The sequence below is a fragment of the Beta vulgaris genome, chromosome 8, assembly GCF_026745355.1.
Source record: "Beta vulgaris subsp. vulgaris cultivar EL10 chromosome 8, EL10.2, whole genome shotgun sequence".
Classification (NCBI taxonomy): domain Eukaryota; kingdom Viridiplantae; phylum Streptophyta; class Magnoliopsida; order Caryophyllales; family Amaranthaceae; genus Beta; species Beta vulgaris.
The window spans coordinates 4,421,757-4,440,865 of NC_079209.1; the positions used below are offsets into that span (position 1 = coordinate 4,421,757).

The 19,109-nt window shown below is 33.5% G+C and overlaps 2 protein-coding genes across 3 annotated transcripts; one reads left to right on the top strand and one right to left on the bottom strand.

Annotated features, from left to right (window-relative positions):
• Nucleotides 1-6,683: 6,683 nt before the first annotated feature.
• LOC104900737 (cold-responsive protein kinase 1) lies at nt 6,684-11,454 on the top strand. 2 transcript variants are annotated; one of them, XM_010688240.4, is made up of 7 exons: nt 6,684-7,079; nt 7,773-7,850; nt 8,628-8,740; nt 9,337-9,547; nt 9,881-10,118; nt 10,251-10,401; nt 10,772-11,454. In XM_010688240.4, exons 2-7 carry the CDS (start codon nt 7,775-7,777, stop codon nt 11,084-11,086), a joined length of 1,104 nt encoding a protein of 367 aa, XP_010686542.2. In that variant the 5' UTR covers nt 6,684-7,079; nt 7,773-7,774; the 3' UTR covers nt 11,087-11,454. The 2 variants fall into 2 exon arrangements, with proteins under 2 accessions (XP_010686542.2, XP_048490634.1); XM_048634677.1 differs by lacking the exons at nt 6,684-7,079; nt 7,773-7,850 and adding an exon at nt 7,996-8,041.
• A 2,309-nt stretch (nt 11,455-13,763) lies between these two features.
• LOC104900738 (clathrin light chain 2) lies at nt 13,764-18,074 on the bottom strand. The gene is made up of 3 exons (XM_010688242.4): nt 17,494-18,074; nt 14,584-14,737; nt 13,764-14,493 (listed from the first exon to the last, which is right to left on the bottom strand). The coding sequence occupies exons 1-3, from the start codon at nt 17,865-17,867 to the stop codon at nt 14,023-14,025; spliced, it is 999 nt and encodes a 332-aa protein (XP_010686544.1). The 5' UTR covers nt 17,868-18,074; the 3' UTR covers nt 13,764-14,022.
• Between the last annotated feature and the right edge of the window lie 1,035 nt (nt 18,075-19,109).

Consider the following 19,109-nt stretch of genomic DNA (forward strand, 5'->3'; position numbering starts at 1 on the left):
ATGCCTTGTGACCCATTTTGACAAATACACTCCACTCATGACTAGAAAAAAAATCATCATCTGTAAATAGAAACTCAAAGTTAGTTAAAATATATCAAAATGAATGTCTATTTATATATCTCAAAATATCATGGTTGTTAGTAATTATCTTAATTTTATTTTATTTTACTTTGTTTAAGATATTTCACTTACAAAGTTTTAGTGATATATTATTCACCTGGACTCCATCTTTACTTTCTTTACGATTCATTCATCACTTAGATCATGGATTCATCTAAATGACATTTTATCATGGCATGACCTAAATTAGATCATCAAAAAATCATAAGTAAAAAGCATTGATTTTTTACATCACACCCCCTAACACAATTTCATGATCTAAAAAGACATGAGTGATTATACTCTAAGGCTCCGTTTGGTAGGGCGTAAAATATTTTCAGTGTAAAATGATTTTCATGGAAAACAATTTACAATGGAAAACATAATTCCAAAATTAGTTTTCCGTTGTTTGGTTCGATGTAAAAAAAAATGATGAAATGAAAGGAAAATGAAAGGGAAAGTAAGGAGGTAGTGAGAGGAGTGTACAAGAGAGAGAAGGAAAATAGTTTTCCCTTCATTTTGAAAGGAAAATGGTTTTCCATCCTTGGGAGAGTAATTTTACCCCAAGGGAAAATGGTTTTACACTCTTTTGTCAACCAAACAATGTAAAACTGAAAATAGAGGAAAAGAGTTTTCCGGGAAAACGTTTTACGCCCTACCAAACGGAGCCTAAAATCATGAAAGTCAAATTATAAACTATTTTAAAGTACGAGATATGAATTACTCGACTAATTCATATATCATTGCTTTTTCATAATAAATTATATAAAACCCAACTATGATTTTCCTAATGAACATGAAATAGTCTATTAATTAAGAAAAGTAAACAATTTCTAAATAAAAGCACTAAAAGATAAAGATTTAAGCAGCATTGGATTTGATAGAACATGTGGCACGGTAAGGCTATGTGTTCTAACAATAAATGCACTTATAAGGTAGGTGTATGCATTGATTTTACTTCATCTGTTTTTTTAATTTATACACTTTTATTTTTGCTATATTTTGTTATTTTTATTCTCAATAACATATTTCATCCATTTTATCCTTTTTTTCACCCGTCATCCTTCTCATTTTCAAGTTATTTTTTTTAGGAAAAAGATGAAGCACTGTGAAAATGTTACTGATACTTCTAAATCCTAATTGACTTGTATTAGTCAAACATTAAGGGTAAATAACCAATGCAAGTAGGTCAATCAAAACTTATTACCTTCCACTCCTTAGCCCTTACCATGGCCTTGTGACAAGGTTTCTTTCTTATTCCTTGCAACATGGAATTCTCAATTTCGCCCATTTATAAGAGATATTCATCTTACCTTAATAAATAAATAAATAAGGCATGATACTATAACCATTTTTGATAAAATGAACATTATTTTCACGGTGACATGTCATTGAGCATACTAACTATCTATATATATATATATATATATAAAGCAAAGTTAAAATTGCTTATGTGTCAGGCTATTACTCATTTCGCCACATGTCATCGCTATACTTATTCTCATTTTTTTAGTGTCACGTGTAAAATGGATCAATTACAATCTTATAAATTTGGTAAGTTTAACTCAGCAAATGGAATTGCTTTATAATCATATTAGTTCGTTATAATTCCGGCAAGGTTGCAACTAATAATAAAAAATGTTAATATTGATATCTCTTTCAAAAAAAAATGTTAATATTGATATAGGTTACCATTTTACATTACCATTTATGTAATTTACCCGTAGTCGTAGGTTTTGATTTATAATGTAGACAATTTATTTCGGAGTTGCGGGATTGATAATTTTCACAAATTTTTATATTGCTTAATTATTACTCCAGTAGAGTACATTATTATTAGATATTATTGTAGTATACAATAATTATCTTTACGTGTCATTTGTCTACATTAATAATGTAGGGTAGTAATAAGTTCGAGTTGGATTAATTTCAAGTTCACCTGATTTCTATTTCGGGTCACTTACCCCTAATCCAAACTTGACTTGATTCTGATTTCAGGTCGAAAATTAGAATTTGACGACCTTTTCGGTTTCAGGTTGACACGAAACCAACCCAAAATGACCTGACTTTAAATTTAATCATTGCAATAATTCAACATATTGAGTGAGCCTTGAATTCATATGCCAACTTAATCAAATTTAGAATATTCAAGAAACGAGTTTGGTCTAATACAAGTTAGATAAACATAATTTGGCTGCCTTGAATTTGACCCCACTTCAAAGTCAGATAATTCGGGTTGTTTTGAGGTTCAAAAATTCAACCTGAACCTAACCCATTATTTTTTCCGGTCAGGTTGGGCTGACCCATCTTTTTTTTATTAGTCGAAAATTTTAACCCAAATTCGAAATTTTCACGTTAGATTCAAGTCAGGTTATCATATTGGATCAGCTTTAATTTTGACAGTCCTAATGAAAAGATTATAGCATGAAATATAAATTTACAATTTATAATCTTTCAATTTTAAATGTAGTCATTCCAATAATTTTGGAATTAAAAAAACTATTTGAGACTAAAAAAAATTCATGTGCATTATGCACGGGTCCACTAATCTTAATATAAATTATTTCTCAAATAGTCAAGATGTAAATTATTTCACAAGTCAATAGTAACAAATTTTAAAAGCCATCTAATCTTTTATTTCTCATTTATATCTTTCTTAAATTATTTCAATATTTAGTTGTGTATGATCACTTCATGATTCTGATGTAAATATCACAAAATTTCAATTTCTAAATTGAAACATTTTGGGTTTTCATATTTTTTCTTAGATATATGTTATGATATTAATTATCAGCACATATTTTGCTGACCCGCAAATGAAAACCATGCTATCTGGGGAATATATATTTTTTTTAATATGTAACAATATTGATATAAACAATTATTAGATTCATTGTAAGAAAATTTATGTGAGCTTAAAGCAAGTTTGAACAAGTTTGACCACTAAATGTCACTTTAAGTTAATTAAATTAACCTAAGCAATGTATGTGCTTTTAACTTAGTACCATTTAATTTTTATGGATAATAGTAACAATGATACTGATTATTATAGATAATTTATATTTCAGTGTAGTGCATCGCACGGGTTGTAAGCCAATTTTAGACTATTCTCAATACATCATATCATTTTAGATAACAAGCCCATTTAATTCTTTTGTTTAAGGTTAAACCATTTTAATATATTTATACAATTCTCATTACAAGATCATAATATCGTGTAGGATATTTCTATATTCATTTCTCAGGTATATATTAGAAGAAAATTTTATACATTAATATATATTTCATTTATATATTACAATATACATGAAACTTTTTGTATAATAATAATTATGATTAAATGGGTTAAACGGGTAATTCGTTTATCAAATAGGTCGGGTCAGGGTTGAGTATTTCAACCTCTTTATTAAATGTTTAGTAAACCCAAATGCAAATCCAACCAAACATGAACTGATTGCCAGCCCAACTTGGTTGCCTGCTCTACTTTTATTTTTATACTATTTCATTACATATTTATATAAATATATACACCATGATTTCAAGGGACGTATTATATAACTTTAAATATATATTGTCATATCAAGTGTTATTAGCAAAAAGGGTTTGAAGAATATTAATAACTGATATTTCTATATTCATTTTTTAGGTATATATTAGAAGAAAAATTTATACATTACAATATATATTTCATTTATATATTACAATATAAATGAAATTTATTGTCTATTTGATAAGATGAGTTGCAGGTTATTTTTTTAATAAATTAAATTGAAAAATGTATTTTCTCTTTAATTTTTTTGTTAATTTACATTTACTATACAGGGTAAATTATAATGTCACTACTTTATGTAGGGTTTGCAAAAGCTAACTCAATACGAAATACGATCCGAACCTAACCCAAAATAAGCAGGTTAGGGTTGAAACTTTGACCGATTTTCTAACCCATTGATTAAACAAGTAGGTTAAGGTTGACATTTTTGACTCGAAATTGACATGCTTTGACTTTATTAACTTTCATATATGTAGAAAATTTTCGAAAAATATATTGATAAATCTAAAATTTGGTTTAAAAAATAAATATTGCTAAAATTGGTCACAATTATTATAAGAAATATTAAACATGTATACTTTCAACAATGAACTCTCTCATATATACTTTTAAGAAAATAATTAATTTTTGTATAATAATAATTATAATTAAATGGGTTAAACGGGTAATTCGTTTATCAAATAGGTCGGATCAGGGTTGAGTATTTCAACCTGTTTATTAAATGTTGGTTGCCTGCTCTACTTTTATGTTTATACTATTTCATTACATATTTATATAAATATAGATACACCATGATTTCAAGGGACGTATTATATAATTTTAAATATATATTGTCATATCAAGAGTTATTAGCAAAAAGGGTTTGAAAAACATTAATAGCTGATAAAGAACGTGAAAACTCAAATATTACCACAAATGTATAGTACAAAGAAGTGGTTCAAAATATTTTTAAAATACTCTTATTATTATTGTCATTTAATAATTCATTTGTGATGTTCATTCACTTCGTTGAGATACAGGGTTTTTTCGTGTTTCCTCTTCAATAAATGCTACATGCAGACTTGCAGTGTTTTACCATGTATAACATAATATATACATATTCTTATTTGATATACAAAATTAAATCAAAAACATAAACTTCCCGTGCATTTTTGCACGGGTGGAAAACTAGTTATACTTAAATACTTAACGTTTCTATGTACAATCCGCGTAGTTGATATTGTTCCTTGGATTAAACTATAGTTTGTGTCATAAAGACCATTTATTTTTTTAAAAAAAATTATTATTCGTTTACAGGTTTTGATATATAAACTAGGGGTGTTCATGGGTGGTTAACCGTCCCGAAACAATATTTCGGTTCGGTAACCGGAAGTTTCGGTACGCTCTTTTTGCGAACCGTAACCGTTTAAACCGGTTACCGCCTAAGCGGTTAACCGTTTTTTGGGTACGGTTTTTCGGTTAACCATTAACCGTTGTTTAAGTTATACTATTATGTTTTACTTAATTTACATATATATTTTCAGTTTTTTTGTGCATATATTTTAATATTATATATATTCTAATATAGAATGTATTATAAAGTGGATAATAAATCAATTAGAAAACATTTCTAACACTAAGAATTTACTTCATTTCCTAATTACAATATTCATATTAATACTAGAGTTTCTAAATAATTACATACTTCCTCTAATTGTTGTAACTTAGCAACAAATATTAGAATTAATGTAATTGTTTGAGAAACGGCACTAACTATTTATCACTAAACATACTTTTCTCTCTCCCCTCTCTCCTCTCTACTTTCAAAAACCCTAGCCTCCATTGTTGATTTTTAAAGGGGCTTCCATCGGTTTTTACCGTTGGAAAGCCCCCACCTTTGTTTTTTTATTTGTTTTTAGGTTTCCAATAACGATTTCTCCCTCGAAAGAAAGGGTTTTCGATCTCTTTCGTAAGAAAAGGTTTTTCGATCTCCTTCGAAAGACAAGGTTTTTCGACCTCCTTCGAAAGACAGGGTTTTTCTCCTCTTTTAGAGGGGGAATTTCTACAGGTTACAATCCGGGATACTGGATCTAATTGATTGCCGTGAAATTATTTTGTTGGTGAAGAATTATGCGGGATCACAAAGGTTATCAATTTTTCGAATACGGTCAGATGAATCCGACGGAAATCATCCTTACGACTACAAGGGATCGTTAGATTGTCTCTCCAACAAGGCTGTATTTTCCAGCGATATAAGCAGGAGATGTTCCACATTGCAAGATTTGTTTGACGGTCGTAGTTTTTATGAAGGAAATTTTTGTTTGATTCAACTTATGTATTTGTTTGATTCGATTGCTTATGTAGATGTCGTATGACTTTTTATTAATGAATTAATTTTACTATTCAAAAAAAAAATGTAATTGTTTGAGAATGTTTCACAATAATTAAATAAATAAAAAAAGATTTCGGTATTTCGGTTAACCGTTTACTCAAAAATCATAACCGTAACCGTACCGTTTAACCGCTAATTTTTTCGGTTCGATAACCGTACGGTAACCACCCATTTCGACCGTTTTTTCAGTATTTCGGTACGGTATTTCGGTTTCGGTTTTTTATGAACACCCCTAATATAAACCCTTATATTTACAAATAAACATTAAATACATTTTCTAAAATAGCATTGCTTGAGGAATTTATGACACAATCACATACCAAACAATATATTTAAAATTTATTTATTTCTTAATGTCTTCTATTTGATGTCTTTTATACTCTTTTTTATTGGTAAAATAAATTGTCCTATCAAACCGAAATCTCGCACCCATCAACTCGCCCCGGAATAACAGGCTAGAACTCTTACATGCTGACTACGTAGTACGTAATTCCCTTCTTTTTAAGTACCACATACCTCGTACAAAAACCTAGTACACTGTACACGACTACAGTTCTACACGCACACAGATGTTGCGATGTAAGTTGTGGTCGTCTTGCGAAATTGTTGAAAATTCCATAAAACGACTTGTTCCATAAATTAAAATCAAATTGTTGAAAACCGCATGAAATCTGCAAATCACAAATGGGTACACACACAAAAGAAACAGTACATTAAATAAAAAAATTGAGATCACTTTGAAAATTCGTTATACGAGTACACCACTTTTTATATTTCCACATTTCTCTCTCCTATATTTGCTACTTCCAGCTTACAGTATATGGTAGTGGGATAACGACATCTTTGAGCAACAATAAAGTTTCATTTTTTTCTTACTTCAAATATATTCTAATACCCATTTAAGAATTCAAGAAAATTGCTCAGAGAAATTTTTTCTATTATAAAAAAAAAATAAAAAACTTCAAAGTTGAAATTTTTAATTAATTATTAGTTTAGATTATCTCATTTTATGAAGCCCTTTTAATGATATCAATCATCATCAACTCCTGTAATCACAAGGTAATTATTTACTATTTTTAATTTTGTCCAATTACCTAAGGTTCTTATGTATGTCTTAGATCCCTTAAGTTTAGCTTTGTTGCTGATTATCTTCAATTCAAAGTTAGTCTTTGATTTTTCTTTTTTAAATGAAGTTGAGTTATTGAGTTTTATATGATTGATAATAAACTCAGATGGGAATATATTACTTTTTAATTTTGAATCGAAAAAGATGGGCATGGCTAATTATGATATTCTTTTCCATTTTTCTGTTTTTTTGATATATTTATTTGAGTACTATGTTTATATTATATAATTATTATAGTTTTTGTTCTTTTTTTAGGGTTGAAATTTCAGGTCTTTTAATTGAATTTCAGGTCTTTCTTCTTCTTCTTTCTTTATTTTTTAATGTGTTTTGGTGTGCTGAAATAGTTTTATGTTGCTCTTCATGTGCGCAAATTAGATGGTAGACACATTTTATTTATTTTGGGCTGCATTTTCGTCTGTATCTACCATCCTAATTGTAGACACGAGTCCACCTTCTACTAATTGCTTCATGTGGGCTGATGCAAAAGCTGCTTCATTTGTCAACCACTATAGTTAGTAGCTTTGAATTTCTGCTATAATTTGTGGGGTTGCAGATCTCCATGATTTATAGTTTCTGAGTACTTGTCTTAAATGTGTTGTCTCATATGGGCTCTTGCATACAAACAGATATGAGCTGTGGCTGCTTTGGAAGCCCTTTTACACAGAAGCAAAAGAGTCTTACCCCACCTCCCAGAGAAGTAGAGGGTATGATCCTTGGCTATTTTTATATTTTCACGCTTGTCGTTCGTTCTCTTCATTTGAATTTTGTTGAACTTATTCGAACTTGTTAAAAAACTTAATTTAATAATATAACTTATTTGAACGTATGGGGAACATATGATAGATCATCGTAAAGAAAGATGTCATGGGTGCGATGATAAGTATAATTTTACTCCGTGAGTCTCTTAATTCTAAATAATAGACTATATTTGACTTTTGTTATCAAATGTTGTTAAGTTTGACCATTAGTCTCATAAACAATATAGAAGTATGATTCGTCTCAACGAGTACTTCAATAGAGAAACAATTTAATATGTTGTTAGTTAAGAGGTAGTTATCAACTTTTCAACAGTAATGTTAGCGCTTGCAAGGCTTGATCACAATTCTCAAGAGTAAGGGATATTTCTAGAATGGTTATATTTTTTATTTTATAGCATGGCTCAAATTGAGAAAGAGTGATATCTTTCTTGGTGGCATCAGTATTCAGAAGTAGGCAATTTAGTGGATAGGTTGAGCAATGTAGTTCCTTTTAAGCAATTCTTCTATGCAAAGTAGGAAAGTTGTTCCATTTCTGACTAAGTAAAGTGCATAATTTACAATGTAGGTCAAGTTCTCTCTTTCTTGTTGAATTGAAATAGCTTTTGATTTTGTTTGGAAGTGAAAGTTTTGCAGTAACACTTTCAACTGGATGCCATATTGTCCCTTTGATGTTCTATAACTTTTGTTTTTTGGGCTAACAAAGTCTTATATTCTTATAAACAGGGAAGGTGCTTGAGAACATCAGGCATTTCTCCTACAATGAGTTAAGAGTGGCAACAAATGATTTCAGTTTGAGCAATAAGATAGGGCGTGGAGGATTTGGAACAGTATACAAGGTACTCATTTTATACTCTTGAGGTTGTCCCATTTGGTAGCCGTCATAAATTGTGATAATGGTAATGAACTTTAGTGTAAATCTGTAACGTGTCAATATCCAAGGTGATGACCTTTACCCAAAAACATCTCCTTTCTTCATAAAATTGTATTGAGTGGCAATGGAAATTTATGGAGAAAAACACATGTTTGGGGATGAAGTTTCATTACCGTGGACATAGACATGAGTTTTGACTGCCTTCTGAATATTATTGAATTATGATACTTTCTCCTGAGTTGTCTTACCGATTCATCTACCCTTTGCGATTTTCTCATATCTGATGGCATTGGGCGATATTGTACTTTATTTATTGATTTCTTTTTACGCTTTTGATTGTTGCTTCTTCATTTGACAAATATGGTTCAGGCCTACTAATCATATACATGGATGTACCTAGTTTGAAATGTGGTCCATGTATATTGATTTGGTTGTTTTGTAATATTTGAAGATCTACTTATCAGTTAATTTTGGTCTTAGCTTTCTATGAAGAACTTTTCAATCTCGATTGTCGATTCCATGTTACTTAAATGCTTATAAATAGAGCTCTATCTTTGTTAGGGGATCTTCAAAAGTGGACTACAAGTTGCTGTGAAAGCACTCTCTGCTGAATCAAAGCAAGGAGTGCGTGAATTTTTGGCTGAAATCAATACTATTTCTAATGTGAGGCACCAGAACCTAGTCGAGTTGATTGGATGTTGTGTTGAAGGAACTAACCGCATTTTAGTATATGAGTATGTAGTAAACAATAGTCTCGATCGTGCATTATTAGGTAAGATCACAAATTCGTAAAATAAGCTCAGTGGTCAATGGAGTCTTAGTGCTTGTTTGGTTGAACATGGGAAGTTCTTTGGTTGATCAAGGGAAGTAAAACTTCTTTTGGGAGATCGGACTTACCTAGGGGCACCTAGGTAAACAACTCCCCTCGATTTTGTTGGAAGTAGAATTTTCTTATTTTTTCCAATTAAACAACTTCTCATTTATCTCTCTCTTAGGAACTTCTACTTCCATTTTTTATTATGTCCACTAAACAAGCACTTAGGAATCATTGTTCAAACATTGGGAAAACATCTTGTTTTAACTTTTAACTGTTTCTCTTTTGTAGGTTATACTAGTGACCGTAGTAAACTGAACTGGGAAAGAAGATCTGCTATATGTTTGGGTACTGCTAGGGCTCTTGCTTTTCTTCATGAAGAACTTGTGCCACATATTGTGCATAGGGATATAAAAGCAAGCAACATACTTCTTGGTGAAGACTTTGCACCAAAAATTGGAGATTTTGGGTTGGCAAAACTTTTTCCTGATGATATCACTCATATTAGCACGAGAATAGCTGGAACATCGTACGTATTCTCAACCTTTTCACCTTACTATCTGCTCTGAACTGCTCCGCTAGATACATCCGCCTTCTTCCAAATCGAATGGGAGTTATAAAACACGGTCCAAACTATACTAATCTTTGGATAATAATGCAGTGGTTACTTGGCACCAGAATATGCTTTGGGTGGTCATTTGACCATGAAGGCAGATGTTTACAGCTTTGGTGTGCTTATACTTGAAATAGTTAGTGGCCAAAGCAATTCAAAGTCAAATTGGGGTGGATCAAATAAGCTTCTTCTCGAATGGGTACGCATAGTTTTTGCGAAAAATTGACATGAATGATCCCAACTTTCACCCAATTGTTTACAAAATTCCCAACTTTTGATTATTCAAGAACTATCCCAAGTTTTGGGGACCTTTTCTGAACTTTGCTGAGTCATTTTGGGTCTGTTGTACTTGAAAGCAGGACAACACTTTGGAATAATGCATGAGAAGGTCTGTCCAAAACTTCGGATGATTCCTATACCATCAATAAGTTAGGATTATTCTCAGGGTACTGGTGAAGTTGAGATTATTCATATCAAGTTTTCCAATATATTATTTCATCTTTGTCTTTCGCTTAACTGTTTTACCATGCACTGTAATTCATATAGATGATATGATTTATTATGAATAGGCATGGCAGTTGTATGAGGAAGGGAGATTACTGGAGCTAGTGGATTCAGAAATCGGAGAATACGCAGTAGACGAGGTGTTTAGATACATGATAGTGGCTTTCTTCTGCACACAAGCAGGCGCTAACAGAAGGCCGTTGATGAGTCAGGTTATCCATATGCTCTCTACAAAAACACGACTGAACGAGAAGCAGCTGGCAGCCCCGGGGTTCATTGCAGATACTGGTGTTAACTCAAAGGAGAAGATATCTGTTGGCTCTAGCTCTTATCAATTTAGCTCTGCACCTGTCTCCATTACTGAGATTGTCCCCAGATGAAGAATGAAGTTTACACAATTCTTTTATTGATTGTTCAACATATAGCTTCTTACTGTATTTGTTAAAGTGCTGCTTTAGCAGCAGTATTGCTGCATGGATATGGGTTTATGTTCATGGATACCACAACACTCCTCTTCGGACCGAGCTCCGGACAAGCACAGGCGGAGCTAAGACTGGCACATAGATATTCTTCTATAGTTGCATAAAGTTCTTTTCTCCTTTATGGCAGAAATTACATAGAGAATTCATAAGTACTTGATTCTAGACATTGGAATGAGGATGGTGCAATTAAATTTTGTATTTAAGGAGTAAATGAAAGATGCATACTCATTTACGTATTGAATGAGTTATAGCAATACTTGGTGATACATCAAGATCTTTTTCAGAAGAAAATGTTAAATTACAAGACCTTCTCATAGCCCATAGATATCATTGTCAAAATAGTTATCGTTTCTTTTTGCATGATTTCCATCTTTTTCAAAAGAAAATGTTAAATTACAAGACCTTCTCATAGCCCATAGGTATCTAGTCCTTTCGTCTCAAAATAGTTATCGTTTCTTTTTGCACAGGCTCCAACACGTATCTTTTGACCATTAATATCTTGAGTTACATAATAATATAAAATTATAAAAAGTTAATATTATAAAATTATACATTAAGACGAATCTAACAACATCTTATATAAGTTTTTTTTTTTATATCAAAGAAAATATTTGGTCAAAAAAGTTTTGACCATGAAAAAATGAAACAAGAATTATATTTTGTGGTGGAATATATCATCATTTCTCATTCTAATTATTTCTTTAATGAAAAATGAGAAAGCTAGATAGAGAAACAAGAATATAAGAAAGCTAATCATAAGATATAACGTGGCGTTTTTATATGATTTAAAATACCCTATCACCTTTACACAAGGACTATATCAGGCTATCAGCTTGTGTTTGATTTTTCATTTCCTTCTCATTCTAGACAATTCTTAGAAGTATATATAAATGTAGTATGTGCTATAACAATCATAATAGCGTGATGATGTTATAAATTTCTACGTCTCCATTATTTGCCTGGAAATGATTGGGCTAAAATGAGCATATTAGTTTCTATAAGAAAAGGGTTAAATTAGGTTTTTTTGGGGGGTTATCAATCTAAAATTTTGCAGTACTGGATTAAATATGGACTCAAGAAATTTCTTGAATTGGATTGGATTGAATAAAGAGTTAGATTCAAAGCTGAACTTCTATACGTCGCCCAACAATTACTTAAAATCGCCCAAAAAAAATAATGAAATTACATTTATAACCTTCCTTATTTTTTTCTTAAATCAACACCATCCACTCCACCTCCTGCCTTCCACCACCACCACGCACCTCACTCCTCCACTGAAATTACCCCTCTCTCTCTCTCCTTCACTGTTTACGTACCACCACCCTCACCCAGCGTGACGTCGCAACCACCTCGCACACTGCTCGATTTTTTTTTTAATTGTAGAACGTCCTGGCAGGACGTTCAGCCCATGGGGCGATCGTCCGCCCAGGACGATCAGCCCATGGGGTGAACGTCCGGCCAGGACGTTCGCCCCATGGGCTGATCGTCCTGGGCGAGCGATCGCCCCATGGGCTGAACGTCCTGGCCGGACGATCGCCCCATGGGCTGAACGTCCTGTCGGGACGTTCTACAATTTAAAAAAAATTCGCTGGCTGCGGTGTGCGAGGTGGCTACGTAGTCGTGGCACCACGGCTTCGCGAAGCTCCAACAATGGCGAACGAAGAGGAGAGAATTCTGGAAACTCAATTAGAGCTCCAATTACACGAACAAAAGAATCCTTTTCTGCTATTGAACTCAAAGAGAATTCTGTTTAGTTTGGAGGATTGATTGTGCGGCGACGGTGATAGTGGGCAGGTACGTGGTGCTGGGGTGGTGGGGAAAGAGAAGGTGAAATGGCAGAAGGTTGGTGGTGGTGGGGTGGTGGGTAGTGTAGAAAAGAGGAAAGGGTAAATTGGGCTATAAAAATATATTTTGGGCGATTTTAAGTAATTTATGGGCGATGTTTAACAATACCCGATTCAAATGTTTGATTCTAAAATATTTTGGACAGAATTTAAGAAAGCTCAACCCACTATTTATAAAACTGTAAGGATCTATAACTTAGAAGTTTGATGTAAGAAAATCCTCTACATGTCTAATTTGAATGTTCTTAAAAGAAACAATCTACATGTCATTTTGAATGATCTTTATCCACATCCTAAATAAGTGAGTAGAATTTTAGAAATTTTCACATTACATCTAAGGATATTCTTAACCAAGCAAGGTCATAATGATTGTAGTAATCTACTTCAATTCCTTAAAAGGACCAATTTTCAAAAAGTGTTGCTAACGAACGGTGAAGGAAGAATCATTAAATTGTTGAAGATTAAAATGACAGTCTTTGTGCCCTCAAGAAATTTCTTTTTGACAAACTTTGGAGCACTAATGCATGATATGATACCATATAAAACTTTCAAGAAAATCCTGCCGAGTGAGCCAGCACTAACTGTATTCGTATGGCAGCTATGACTTGCAAGTGAAACTTAGGAAAATGCATCTCATAAAACCACCGGTTCATGACAACATTAATTAAAAAATTTACTGGCTACAAGAAATGAACAAATTGACATTGTTACAGAAAAAGTACTCAAGGAGGCAAGGAGCAATATGCTTCACTTTCTGTTGACACAAACTTAGCAAATACAAATCCAAAACCTGGATACAACTCCCCAAAAGAGAAAACTAAAGAATGTATTCTATGCCTGAGAAGAAAGACATAAGTCTCGTGGACAATGCTGAGCTTGGAACGGACTTTCTCGATCATACATGACACCGAGAAATCAGAACAGTATGAAATTAGGATTCCTTATAGAACAAAACAAACAAAAAGATCTGGACAAACACATTCAAGTATATCAAGCAATTGCTACAGGCTCAGCTTCTGGGGCTGGCTGCTCAGCTGTTGAAGCTTCATCCTCGGACTTTTGAGGACCATTGGGAGTAGCATCTTTAACAGGACCAGAAGCGGTTTTTGCTGCATCTTTATCAGTTTTGGCATCTTTATCAGTTTTGGCATCTTTACCGGTTTTGGCATCTTTCCCTCCCTTTCCATCTTTGCCATCCTTAGCAGGCTCGGGCTTTGGTGGAATCATGTGGGGTGGGGGTGTGTGCTTCAGCTTCACTAGTATGTGTCGCATCCTTGACATATCGGTGGGCTTCCCAGGCTTAGGACCTTGGATAACAGTTATTGATGGCTTCTTGTCATCTTCTTTCTTTCCTCTCCTCTTTTCGATGGTAGGAACCTCATGAGGGATGAGTTCTGCTATTGCTTTCCAGTACTGTTTATCTGCTTCTTTATGGAACTTCTCTTGATTAGTCAAGTATATCTGCTCAATGCCAAGCCAATAGAACAGATATTAAGAGATGAAAGGGTGTGTAATGGTAAAGCAGAGGGTGGCAGCATATATAGAAGATACCTTCTCTTTGTCCCTATTATTGTTTTTGTTGGTTTCCGTGTTAAGTTTTCTCTTCTCAAAAAATGCACGCTTGTACTCCTCAGCTTCTTCAATAATTTGCATTCTCATTTCCTTTTCCTTCTTTTCCTTTTCCTCCAGCCTAAGGGAATTTTGACTGCACAAACCACCATCCACATATTAAAATTTCAGCATATTTTTCCTGGGAAAAGCTACATAATTGAACTTAAGTAGTAGTCCACCTTGCCAAGTCTTTACAAAGCTAAAACAAAACCAGGCACAGCGGCAGAAGAAAACAAAGATTATACATCAAGCTTACGGTAAAAGCTAGACTGTCAAAAGGATCATCTTCCTTAAACTGCATAGATTCCATTTCTCAGGGTTTTTTTTTGAAAGGGGGGAGGGGGGAAGCCAAACTGTGTCACTTGATATGTGTGTTATAAAAAGCATTATATGAATCGCAGTCAGCAAATTTTTCACATGAAGCGGTCACAGTAGCCTAACAAATAGTATGTGTTCTCCATTTCAATTAAGATCACAGGGGATATAATGATATATCGCTTGAGCAATTCCTCCAAAAGAGATGGTGTCACATAGTAAATAAAGGTAGGCTAACTCCTCAGCAGTGTGCTTTGGTTACCTAGGTAAGGGTGCAAGATGCGTCCTAAAAAAATAAGTTCCAAGTCTAGTAAGTTATTGAGATCAGTTCTGAAAAGGTCAAATAAGTTCAGTATAGTTCCAATTAGTTCTAGTGTCTTCTAAATATAAGGTTCAATAAGTTCTCAGTTCAAATAAGTACAGATAAGTTCAGCAAAGTTCAGGTAAAGATAGCATTCTTGTCACCCTTACACAGACAGTTCTGGAAGGTAATATGTCACGTGTCTTAACACTCATACATTAGCATGTTTCAGAGACATGGACGCATAATTTTAAACCGAGCTTGTTTTAAGTTGCCTTTTCTTGTCTTGACAGTTCGTTATGCAACCATACTTGTATCCAGATCCATGACATCCATCTCCAGGCAACAAGAATGATAAAAAGACAAACTATTGACCAATAACTTAGACAGTCAAGGGAGCCGGGAGACAAAAGCTGGCGCAGGCCACTAACGCGTAAGGCGGTAAAGGTGTTGTTGTCTGAGAGATTGGGAAGGGAGTCTTCAGTTTATAGTATATGGGCATAAGGGATAGGATTCTATTACCATCCACCACCAACTCTTGAGGGCCATCCATCACTGCAAATACTAGCAAATAGAGTTTTTCTATTGCTGACCTAAAACTTTTGAGCAAATATTTTCTATTATCAACCAAAATTTTGCTCACAAGGCCTTGAAAGGTATCTACTTTCATAGTGCTTGATTAAAAAGCCGTATTTAACGTGTCATCTGCTTATATACACAAAGTGATAGACACAACATGTTTGTTATGACAATCATCTGAGATCTATTGACCTACAGCAGAGACTAGTAGGTTCCATCATATGTGTTACCCAAAAAAGAAAAAGTATCCTGAAAGATAACTGACAGAATATCCAAAACCACTGTCACTTCCCATATCACTCTTGGACAATATTTACGCAATATCAAGCAACAAAACCAAACCCTTTAATTACCCAAACATGTTGATTTAACAAGATCCTTTAACTACTAACCAATACGGAGTTGACTACTTCCCTCCCCCACCCCTGAGCTAATAGCCTCTCTCCAGTTCTTACCTTAAACCAACATAATCAGACAGCCCAAGTTGGAGGTGATATCCTTTTTTTTGTTTTTCTTTACCATGTTATTGTTAGGAACAGCAAAATTGGTTACTCATTGGTTGTGTTTGATTGGGGCAAAAACCTTCTCCAAAAGAAACTAACATTATTAGTAAAAACTTTCCTTGTTGGAAAAGATTTTCCTTCTTAGAAGAAAAAAAGTGGACACTTTTCATTGCATCTCATTATTACTTTTTCTCCTCCCTCCATCCACCCCCAAATCTCCCCTATGCTATTTCTCTGGCAAGGTACAAAACAATGGACAACGTAATTACAAAAAAATCAATTACAAATACTGTCCTTCAAACCTTCCACAGCCTTAATTGAGGCTTCATTTATTGAAAGTTTCCGACTCTTCACAAATATAAGGATTTTAATTTACAGATCAATCGCAGATTCCCTACACTTAGGAAGTTAGGATTCATGGTGAATCTAACATCTACTACACTCACAAGATTCACTGTCTAATTAACACAATTAAAACAAAACAAAATCCACCACGATACATAAATCCCCATTGATGGCAATATCTGGGAAGGTCAAGATCACAAGCTGTACGCGATTACTTTCTTGTTCAGTCAAAATTTGTCCGATGGATTACTACTTCACTTTGAAAATAATTATTAGAACATCACTCATACTCCTATTATCCTCAAAGTAAAGCCAAAGAAACCCACCACCAAGTGTTGGCAACTTGCTGATAAGGTCCAGATTTACACGACAACATCCCTAACTATTTCACGATTTGGCCATAAATTTCTTCACTTCGTTAGAAGAATACTAACATTATCCTCATCCTCATCAAATTTGGATCCAATTTAACATGAAAAATAAAAACATTCAACTCACACTTTATACATGCATACATCTGAAAATAGTAACAACATTCAATGTCATCCACATAGACATACAATAGTTACAATATATTATCCTCATCAAATTTGGATCCAATTCATCGTGCAAGGTAAAAACATCCAAATCACACTTTATACATGCATACATCTAAAAATAGCAATAATATTCAATTTCATCCACATACAAATCCAAAGTCAAAACATAACAATCCAAAAGAAAAACAGCAATCAGATCTACACAAAACTAAACTAAAATCAAGCAAATCAATGACAGGAAAACAAGAAAAACAAAACAAAAACTCACTGACGCCACTCGCGAAGAGCGAAACCTTCCTCATGCATCTGATCAGGAGGAGGAAGCATAGGACCATCAGAAGAGAAAACTCCATCTTCATCAACTCCTAAATCGTAAGGTTTTCCATTACCGTTAGAAACAGCGATCGGATCACTAAACGGCGATTCATTGTAGCTAGGGTTTGCGCCGAACGGCATCGGTGAATCATCTTCCACTTCATTTTCAACGGTAACTTCATCGGCGCCGGAAAAATCGTTAAAGGAAGACGGATCGAAGCGTTGCGAAGGAAGGTTAGGATCGTAGCCGACGTATCCATCGTCGAAAGGACGATCGGAGGTTCTGAGCTCATCGCCGTCATTGCTGAAGGTGTCGAATGAAGACATCTTCGATTCAACTGATTTTTCTCTCTCTTGATTTTCTCTCTCCTGGAGGAAGTAAGGTTGAGAGCTTGAAAGAGTGAAAATGGCGGATCTTGATGATCTGAGAATTTTATTGTTCTAGTGGTAGTTCGAAAGTTTACGACTTTTATACGACTGTATTGAGTATTGACAGTGGATGGACTTTTTTCTTTTGTTCTTGTTTAAGAAAGGAGCTAAATGACAGCCCTTCTTACCGCAGTAAATTTATGTAGGAAAGAGTAAAGCAGCTTTATCTAGAGGATGTTTAGATTTGTTTTAGAACAAAAGAAATGCAGCATGACATTTTTCCATAATACTCTTATCAAGGTTGTCCTGGTCTAGTAGTAGTTAAGATTGAGGTGTTGTGAATGATACGTCACATGTCCAAATTCCTCTTCCATTCTTTATACTTTTTACTGTCTTCGTGAGTCATATAGATCAAAAAAAAAATATTCGTCTTTCAACCTCACCGATAGAACAAAAACATAATGTCTCCCGTTCACCTTGTGTAGATTTGCAGTCATGTCACATGTGAGCAAAATGAAATGGTTTGTTGAAATGTCTGTTTTGGGGTGCGTTGTCTTCACCTGGAAATCCCATAACTTATTTAAACCTATTGAGGGTGCGTTCTCTTCACCTGAGAAAACATGAATTTATTAGACCTGATTGACCCTTATTTTTTAGTGTTGTGTTAGACCTGATCAAATCTAATCTAGGTCTTATTGGATATGATATAAACTTATTGGACCTTAAACTTATTTTTTAAGTTAAAGAGGACACCTAATGAATCTGCTTGAACCTTATTGAAATTTATTATACTTGATTGAAACTTATTACACCTAATTAGACCTTATTGTAACCGGTTGAGACTTATTAGATCAAAACTTACTTTTTGATTCTGAAGAGAATGCATCCTCATGAATGAATGATACTCCTTTTGTTTGTTTGTTTTTTTTACTTGGTGATCGGTGAGTGAATCATATTTTCTCTACTTTTTTATGTAGTCATTGTTTGGTTGAGTATATACACTCTTCGATATTATTAGTTTACCCACTTATATGGATCATAAAAGGGAATATAAAGTATAAATCTCTATTATATAAGGAAAGGATGGAGGAAGATGGTGTCTCCTCTCTGAAAATACTAAATTACATGATCTATTGGAATGAAAAAAAATTACAAAAAACAATTTAAGAATCTTTTCTCATTTCAGCTTGCCATTCTAAA

Bases quoted from the DNA above. Each gene is read 5' to 3' on its own strand.
- LOC104900737 (XM_010688240.4), top strand. From the start codon at position 7,775: ATGAGCTGTGGCTGCTTTGGAAGCCCTTTTACACAGAAGCAAAAGAGT. The intron at 9,548-9,880 runs GTAAGATCACAA...TCTCTTTTGTAG, and splicing joins TCTCGATCGTGCATTATTAG to GTTATACTAGTGACCGTAGT. The intron at 10,119-10,250 runs GTACGTATTCTC...ATAATAATGCAG, and splicing joins ACGAGAATAGCTGGAACATC to TGGTTACTTGGCACCAGAAT.
- LOC104900738 (XM_010688242.4), bottom strand. From the start codon at position 17,867: ATGTCTTCATTCGACACCTTCAGCAATGACGGCGATGAGCTCAGAACC. The intron at 14,738-17,493 runs GTGAGTTTTTGT...TGGTTTGTGCAG, and splicing joins GCTCTTCGCGAGTGGCGTCA to TCAAAATTCCCTTAGGCTGG. The intron at 14,494-14,583 runs GTATCTTCTATA...GGCATTGAGCAG, and splicing joins ATAATAGGGACAAAGAGAAG to ATATACTTGACTAATCAAGA.